The 9372-nt window shown below is 45.9% G+C and overlaps 1 protein-coding gene across 1 annotated transcript; it reads right to left on the bottom strand.

The window, feature by feature from the left end:
- On the bottom strand, positions 1 to 1950 carry fzd5 (frizzled class receptor 5). The gene has a single exon (XM_076746789.1). It carries the CDS (start codon positions 1850 to 1852, stop codon positions 107 to 109), a length of 1746 nt encoding a protein of 581 aa, XP_076602904.1. The 5' UTR covers positions 1853 to 1950; the 3' UTR covers positions 1 to 106.
- Positions 1951 to 9372: the final 7422 nt, after the last annotated feature.

The following is a 9372-nucleotide window of genomic DNA, read 5'->3' as shown; positions in this document are numbered from 1 at the left end:
GTGCACTCACATTCTGAGTGTTTGGATAGTGATTTGTGGGTAACCAGAGGTGACTGGTTCCTCTGTGTGAACATCACTTACTCCTCTTAAATCTGTGCCACAGAGTTCATATATGGGATGGAGCAGCTTTATGGTAGATCCCTGATGTCAGACCAGTTCCAGTATGTCCAGTTAAAGCAGTGCTGGCCTCACTGTACATGGAGGGTGGAGCAGTGGCTTTCCGCAGCCAGCAGGGGCAGCATCGAGCCACAAACCTCCTCCAGGACTCCAGGGTTTTTCCAGACCAAATCCAGACCCCTGAGGTGATGCCCACCACCAAGCACATGAAGTACTTGAGCATGAAGATGGCGTAGTCTGGGCCCACGCCCGAGCGCTGGCGCTCAGAGAGGCAGGAGCAGGCCAAGGCTCGCTCCCAGCCAGGCCGGTAGTACTGCTCATAGACCAGGCAGGCCACCACGATGGTGGCAGGGACGGTGTACAGCACCGTGAAGAGCCCGATGCGGATCATCAGGCGCTCCAGTTTGTCTGTCTTGGTGCCACCTTGCTTGATGATGCTCCTGATGCGGAAGAGAGAAACAAAGCCAGCGAGCAAAAAGAGTGAGCCGGTGAAAAGGTAAACCACGAGAGGTGCGAGTACGAATCCCCTCAGGTTCTCCAGACTCTGGTTTCCTACGTAGCAGATCCCAGCCACAGGGTCCCCATCCACAGAGCTGAGAGCCAGGACCACAATGGACTTGACACTGGGGATGAGCCAGGCAGCGAGATGGAAATATTGAGAGTATCCTGCGATGGCCTCACTGCCCCACTTCATCCCTGCAGCCAGAAACCAGGTGAAGGACAGCACCACCCACCAGATGGAGCTGGCCATGCCAAAGAAGTACACCAGCAAGAAGACAAGGGTGCAGAGAGCGGGGCCGGTGGTGTCGTAGAGGATGTACAGCTGGTCGCCACCAACACTGTTGCTGGTACCACATGCCACCCGCTCATGACCGGCCACCAGGCGGATGATGTAGCCCAAAGACACGAAGAGGTAGCAGGCAGCGAGGAAGATGATGGGCCTCTCTGGGTACTTGAAGCGTTCCATGTCAATGAGGAAGGTTGCGACGGTGGTCGAGGTGGAGATGAAGCACAGCACCGACCAGAGTCCCACCCAGAAGCTGGTGAAGGCACGTTCGTCGGCTGAGAAGTAGGGCAGGTGGCAGGGCAGGGCGCAGTTGGGTATGGGGCCAGTGTGGACCTGGCTGTGCAGAGGGTGAGAGTCTCTCTTGATGGGGACCAGGGATTCTCGACAGCGGCACTCCCTGTCACACTGCGGCGGGCTGGGGGGTCTGGTCCGGCCCTTAGGGGTGGGCTTGGGGAAGGGTGGAGCCAGGGTGGTGGTCTCGCTGCTGTTCTGGTCCATGCACAGGGTCTCGTCGCCCAGCTGAGGCAGCTGTTCGCAGTTCATCCTCTCGGGCCACTCAAAGCCATACTGGCTCATCAGAGGGGAGCAGCCTCGTTTGGCCCGTTCACACACGGAGCGGCAGGGCGGCAGCGGCTTGCGGTAGTCTGGCAGGCAGATTGGGGTGTACATGCTACACAGGAAGAAGAGCAGGTCTGGAGAGCAGCGGATCCGGACCAGGGGCCAGAACTGATGCACCTCTAGCCCCACCTCCTCCTGGGTGTCGTGGTTGAACTGATTGGGCATGTAAGTCAGGTTGTAGCCGATGCCCTTGCACATGGGCACAGTTATGGGCTCACACACGAGGTCCTTGGAGGCTCCGCGCGTGAGCCCAGGACCCCGGAACAACAACAACAGCAGCACCAGGAGGCTGCAGGGCGCGTGCCTCGCCGTAAACGCCATGTAGAACATGTTATAGGGGACAGAAACAAGGCAAATGGGAAAAGTAATGGCGGAGGGTAAAGCAGCGTCCTTAAATTAATGAGTTCATGTCGGAAACCTGGATGAAAACTTTCTTCCTCTGCAGGATAGATCAGGACCAGAGTTTCATTCCGCTCCAAGAGAGAGAAAAAAAGCACCTTTCAGCCTCTTAATGATTAAAACAAAACAAGCTGAACTTCTGACAGTAAACCCCGTTTGTCCATACAGGTCCACAGGTGTCAATCATTCACCACAGCTCCCGCAGTCATTACGGAGAAAGTTCATCTCCGGCGGTCACGTTCCAATAAATTTAACGACCCTGTAACATTTTTACCAGCCCTGCTGGTTCCCGGCGGCTCGCATCGCGGGGAAAAGTTGTCCAGAAAAAGACAAAAATCACAATTCAACAAGATGTCCAAAAGTCTCCGGTCTCTGCGCCCGGAGCCTGATGTGTAAGATCCACTTGACGTCTCCTGTTCGGGTTTATTCCCGCAGTCACGTAAAAGCAGCGTTACCCTTTTCAAAGTTTCAAAGTGTCGCTTCTGTTGCCTCCGCGGGAAAACACAAAGAAACAGTCATAATCCGTAATAATGAAAACTTGTCCCGTGTTGTCAGGCACGGCGGAGAGCGGCTGCAGCCTCCTCTGAGCCCCGGGACGGAATAAAGTCCGTCTGAAGCTGCGGCGCCTCTTCATCACACACAGGGACTGCTGCATTCAGGGCCTGTCGGAAATGTCACCATGAGCGCACGGCGGAGATTTCTGGCGACGCGACAATGAAAAGGAAAAAAAAAAAAAAAAAAAAAAGGCAGTTCTCTAATTAGATTTATTGCAGCATCCTCCAAACCAAAACGAGTTCTCAGCTCAGGAACAGTTCTGAAATGAAAAATGAGATAAATATCTGACCACACGTTTTTTACTCACTAGACCCTCATCACCATCAATACAGAAGTCAAGATCCTGTGTATGAAGTGTTTTATATGAGGCTGAGAAATACATTTTTACTACTATTAAAGACACAATGAAGAGAAAAATAAAATAACGTGGCATAAAACAACAATATCAGGAGCATTAAAGCAATTAAAATAACAATTAGAATTAAAAAATGAACTGAAATCTCAGTAGTATAATATACACGGGTCCTTAATGCCCCACTGCTGTGATTTAGTTACTTCAGGTGTGTTTGTACTTCAGCAGGAAAGTACGTTTACTCTTGCATTTTGAGATACAATTGTGAGGTACTTGTACTTGTACTCCATTTTATGTTTCTATATTATGTTATATTGACAGGTTTTTCATACGTGGCTTAAACAGTTAGTCTGGGCCATTCAGTTTTCTGTACATAGACTAACTGGTTAATCAACCATTTGTTTTAACACTAGTTTTTCATTTACAATATACAGTTATAGTATACTTTATAGCCCCAAAGGCAGCGTCCGTAAAACTACTTGAACACAGTCCGCGTTGTGATTGTCTCCTACCAAGAGCACCTGAACGCATCGGTGAGTTGTATTTATGACTTCCTGCATTAGGTGGTAGGAGTTCAGCAGGAGAGCTTGAAGGTATCAGATGATGGATAAGGTCTCTCCACCCACTGACAGACACCACGACCACACACACACACACACACACACACACACATTGCTTGTTAGTTTTTTGATAGTGACAGGTACATTCTGTGGCGTTTTAAATGGTTCACATTATTGTTAACATCACATGAAATCATGGTGTTATTCTCATACCTGCAGGCTGTTTTTCACGTTTGGTTTCTTATTCATTTTGTGGACATTCTTTGCTTATTGTTTCGTTTGCTCTCACTAACAATGCTGTCATTCTTCATGACAACAGGACATGATGGACTGACACATTTACAGCAACACATACACCAGACATTAAACCATGCACACTCATAGCAAGCTGTCGTCTTTCTCTGTCATCTCATTGCTGCCAAGTCAAACGGCTGATTGATGTATCAAAATAACTGAAAAAATCTGTTGCACTCAATAACTGATCTCATGACTCTGTCTGCACACACAGAGAGAGAGAGAGCGAGAGAGCCGTATCCAACACTGGGCAAAGGTCACAGCGCTCTCTGAGGGACAAAGGTCTCAAAGGGTGTGTTTGTGTGTGTGCACAACATATCAGTCAAGGCAAATCTTTCTGGTCTGATTTACCTTCATGTGTTCATGCATCAATCTCTCATGTACACTCACACACACACAAACACACATGTACGTGATTACTTGTGATTTTCCCAGGTGCCAGGCCTGTTTGACTATGACTTAAGCAAGAACACAAGGAGATGTGACCTGCATCTGGCACTGATCAGGTAACCCTGAGATAAACACACACACACACACACACACACACACACTTATACTTCTATACCTATATACTGTTACCTTGCTCGTTTGCACTGACAGTGTATCAGAATTAACACTGTATGCCTACAATGATTAAGGACAAAAATGGCAAACCAGATGTCTTCGAAGCTCTCGCCATCACATCAGATGTTTAAAGAACCTACCTGGAGCGTGCTCCATGTGGGGTCTGCTGGTACCCAGACGGGGTCCAAATAGATCTCTAAGGCAGATTTTCAATGCTCACAAGAGCCTTATTATCAAATTCATGCAAAGGAGTCATTTGGAGAATCTGGGATCTGAAATGGGACCTGAATAGATTAAAACCTCTGCTTTAACAGAGCACTCCATCGCTTTAGCTTTGTCTTGTCTTTGGCTAAATTTCCACCTCCTTCAGCAAATGCACATCTGTTTTCTTCTGCCTTTATTTGATATTTGACAGTGAGAGAGGGAACGCAGGCAGACACGTCTGCTAGCACCTACACTGGACTCTCTGTTGACTTGATGTAATCTTGCTGCCTCTAAACCTCCCTTTGTGTTCAGTCTGAACACACCTTTTGGCTATTCAATCACAAGTGATGTAAACTTTACTACAGAACATTTTTCCAAAGCGCACTGACTGTTCTCACCCTCCCAGGCAGCCACTTTTCATGTCAGCGCTGCATGAAAATCAACATGCAGAGACTTGGAGCTTGTTTGAGTGAGGCGATGCGTCACTGAACAAACGTCACGTCTGCTTTTGTTTGTTGAGTTACGTTACTGTTGTGTTGCTCGGCTTTTTTACATCAAGCTGTGCTTACGTGCGGCTCTATTTAGAATCTGCAAGCTAATGTCAGTGTGATAACGAAACCGGCCACCTGGAAGGGAGGGAAAACACATTAAAACAGTGTAAACCAGTGTTGCATGCTTGGAAAAATACAGCAAAATGACACACCTGTGATTGATAGTGAATGGGGGAGCTTTAAGTTTCTCCTACTCACTGTTTTGTGATACGACTGGGCTTTTGACTGACTGACTGTTAATGTGCCACTTTTTGTGTTTTCCAAAGCTCCACCACACTGACAGACATGGTAACATTTTCAGGGAGCCCTTACATCAAGGTGAAAGGTGAGCCATGGCGTGGTCTTCGTTGGACTTTCACACCAGAGTTCACAGTTCATGTCCTGTCTCACGACCAACTGGTAAAGGTGAGACTATATAACTTTTTCAAGAAAAAGTAGCCCAGCCTTCCTCATCCTAATGAAGAGCTGGACTCACTGACTCTGGCTCAATTCAAAGCATTCAGATTTGACATCGGCTCAGTGTTCATTTTGGCACCTGATTTAGTCTAATTTTAGTCATCTGATTTGCATTAGTTTTATGGATGTATATGTGCACTTTAACCGTAACATATCATATTCATCAGCACGAAAACTAAACTCCTGTCTGCTTCAGTCCACAGATATTAGAGTTGTTCAATGTCAAAGCCTTTTTGAAACAACATCTGTTCCTCTGTGGTTTTATTTCTCCTCCCTGTGGGCTGATACAGGTGTCTGCACAAAGCCCGTGTCCTGCTGCACACACACACGCACACACACACGCACACACACACACACACACACACACACACACACACACACACACACACACATTTATTTCTCTCTCTCTCTCTCTCTCTCTCTCTCTCTCTCTCTCTCATGGCTGATAACACAGTGACAAATGTTTAATTGTAATTTACTGAATCTCTCATTAATCATTTACTGTAATCAGTTCAATTTGGATTTGAGTTTATTGTTTTGAGTTTTATTTCCAACAAAGGTGCAGCTGCAGTCTATTGACATCAATGATAAGTTCTATTAAATGTATTCAGTTTCTCCATGAAAATAATGTGGCACCATGCTGTCCAACGATTGAGTCATTTTAATCCCCCGACATGTTGATAATAAAACTGGACTGTGTCACCAAAGACTTTATTACTGATGTAAACAAAACGTCATCAACGTCTGACGGACATTTGGTATCTGTGCTTAATAAATGAGGTAAACAGTTAGTCAAGTTTAAAAATAGATACTTTTTCTGTTGATCATTAATTAGAATAACTGATTAATTTTCTTTGTATCAGCTGGAACAAATAAACATGACAGACTGTCTTGTGGGCAGAGCCTTAGCTACCACTCAGGACACTGATCATTTCCTGGGTGAAGGACGTTTTTATGGGTTTAATGACATGAAGACTGTTCAAACAGACAAAATTAAAGAAATTCAAAATGAACCATGCAGGAGATTAAGAGAGCATATAATCAAAGAGTTAAATGAACAAGTAAAACATGGAATTTGAGGATTTTCTTAAATCGTCAGAAAGTTGCACAGAGTTTGGTTGGTGGCTCATCAGACTGTTTCTTTGAGGTTGTCATGCATCTGCAGACTTCGCTGACCCCGTGGGGCTGAGATTCAGTCTGGTGACGAAGGTGTTTGATGCTTCATTGCAATGATAGAAAACCAGATTTTAATGAAGATTTGAGTAGAAAGAAAACAGTGGATCTAGCCTTTACCATCGGCTCAAACCTGCTGAAAGCTTGGACGTGGCCAAACAAGCCTCTGAACAACCAGGTCACTGGGAACACTGGGGCCCTGCCAGCTTTTGTGTAGCAGCTCACTAAATGTCGGGGGGGGGAGCACTGCGTGTGTGTGTGTGTGTGTGTGTGTGTGTGTGTGTGTGTGTGTGTGTGTGTGTGTGTATGTCAGAGCATACACCCTCCTCATGTTGGGAGAGAAGAGGCCCGGTCCTTCACTCCTCTGTGACCGTTGTCCACCTCCCCCCTCCTCTTCCTCCTCCTCCTGTCTTTTTCTTTCCTCCGTCCTCTTTTTCTCCTTAAACTGTCTTTTGTTTTCATTTTCGTTGGCATTTCTGCTCCGTCGTTGTTCAGCTCCTAAATGAGTCTTGACTGGCCCGCAGGCCATTGGAGAAGCACAAAGGACTTCGTTCTACTCGCTACAGTTGATCCATTGTGGGCGTCCCACAATGCACTAATTGGCGATGACAATTAAGCGCGGTCGACACTCAGCTTCGATTTACCCGCTGCTCGACATACATCACAGGCAAATGATTGAGCCTGTGGGCTCCCTGCTCTCTCAGACAATATGCATATTCACTGGGGCAGGTTTACGTGCACCTTTCATTCACACGAATCTGTGTTTTTTCTCTCAGCTCAGCTTGAGGTTGAGCTCATAACCTGACAACCAGCCGCAAGCCGACGCGTCATCGTTTGTCACCTCATTCTGCAACCGGTAGTGCACAGCCTCAGCACACAGTCCATTTAGCAGCTGCTCTGGAGCTTTCACTCATAACCTACAGGCTTCCTCAGCAGACGGATGGACGTTAGAATGTTAAAACATCCACAGTTGGATGAGGATTTGTTAAAGGGGCCCCAATGACACAGACTTTTTGTAATTGGGAACCACTGGTTTAATTTTTGACACTGTATTGTTTTTTGTAAATTTATCAAATAGTTTTATGTTAAGTCTTAATCTAAAAGGTACCTAGTAACTACAGCTGTCCAATGAAAGCAGTAAATGTACTGAGTTACTTTCCACCACAATCGAAAGCTCCAGAGCAGCGACTAAATGGACCTGTTGGTGAGATTGTTTGGAACCGTTCCACATGGCTGCACCACCTTTCCCCTCCTCCATAGCTTGGGTTTGTCAGTCAGATGGAGGTCTTCCGGGGGACCACTCAGTTCCCTGTAAGCGAGATCCCACCCGGGACTTGAGTTTGGCCAGATCCAAAGCACATTTGGTGTAATGGGGTCTGGAAGGGTCCTGTTTTGTGGCTGCTGATCTTGGGTCTGTGTCAGTATGTTAGTGTAATGTTTAATACCTGAGTGGATCCTGACCCTCTATCAGCTCTGATCAGGAGATTTGTTTTTGTTTAGTTTTTTGTTTGAGGCAGACTTGGAGTGTAAACTGAGAAGAAAACATCATGTTTGGCTGCTTGTTACCTGGAGGAGCATCATGCTGCTGCCACTGTTTCTCTCTGTTTGCGTCTGTTCGGGTTGACTGCATTTTGGATCAGGTCTAATTATCCTCGGGTGTATTTCAGACAGGTTCTGACAGTCCTTGGGTCCCTTGCTCCAAAAACACCTGTTTGGAACATTCCACAGGTAAACAGGTTCATTGGTAACAGGTGATAGTATCATGATTGGGTATGAAAGGGGCATCCTGGAAATTCTCAGTCATTCACAAGCAAGGATGGAGAGAGGTTCACCACTTTGTGAACACGTGACTGGATAAAAGAGATTAATACATGGACTCAGGAACACTTTGTAAAACCTTTATTACTAAACACAGTTTGATTGCAAAGCTTGTTGTTTGTCATAAAGCAAAGTGTTGGACAAACTGGTGATCCTCTGAAAGTGTGACATGCTGATGAATCCATTCAGCAGTTCAGGAGATGTGTCGCTCTGGACTGGCTGACTGCTTCAGTCACATCAAATCGTCTGTCACACCACTTCATGCGAGTGCATCAGTGACAGTGTGATTGTGACAGACTTTTGTTGCAGGTCTGTAAATGAAGCCAAGGATTCAAATCTTCACGTGGGTTCGGTGTTGCTGGTTGACGTACTTCGCCGACATGAAGCAGGAGGTGTTCAGGGAGAGCTACACAGCAGCAGCTGGAGTTTTAACAGTGAATTATTGAGGTAAGAAATTTGCTTTCTTTCTGTTTTGGGTAGAGATTTATCCTCCTTCTGTACAGGAACGACACGTGGACAAAACAGTATCACTGCTGGTCCATTAGTAGCTGGACTGGAACTTCTGACTGTAGAATTAAATTTTTCTGAGCATTCCAGTCCACATTGGGACTTAGATTGAGATTAAAAGTTAATTTTTGACCTCATTTCTACAGTTCCAGGAGAACTAGGTACATCTGCTGATGAAGACTGTGTTGTTATAGTATGTTATGTTTAATAAAATATGGCAAAATACCAGACACTGCTTCCATTTGTAGCTGTTAGCTCACCAATGCAAAACTACTGCATGTATCTATCTTAATGACTATATTACTTAATATAAACTTTCACAATACACTTCAAATATAAAAGCAGCAGAGGTTAAAGGAAACCACTTGTCCTCAGTGAAACAATAGGAACATTTCTCCACACAGGATCCAAACACTC

This window comes from Chaetodon auriga, chromosome 13 (genome assembly GCF_051107435.1).
Source record: "Chaetodon auriga isolate fChaAug3 chromosome 13, fChaAug3.hap1, whole genome shotgun sequence".
Lineage (NCBI taxonomy): Eukaryota > Metazoa > Chordata > Actinopteri > Chaetodontiformes > Chaetodontidae > Chaetodon > Chaetodon auriga.
This window is presented reverse-complemented; position numbering and strand designations above follow the sequence as displayed.

What these genes read in the sequence shown, in the direction of transcription:
- fzd5 (XM_076746789.1), bottom strand. Translation starts at nt 1,852, where the DNA reads ATGTTCTACATGGCGTTTACGGCGAGGCACGCGCCCTGCAGCCTCCTG.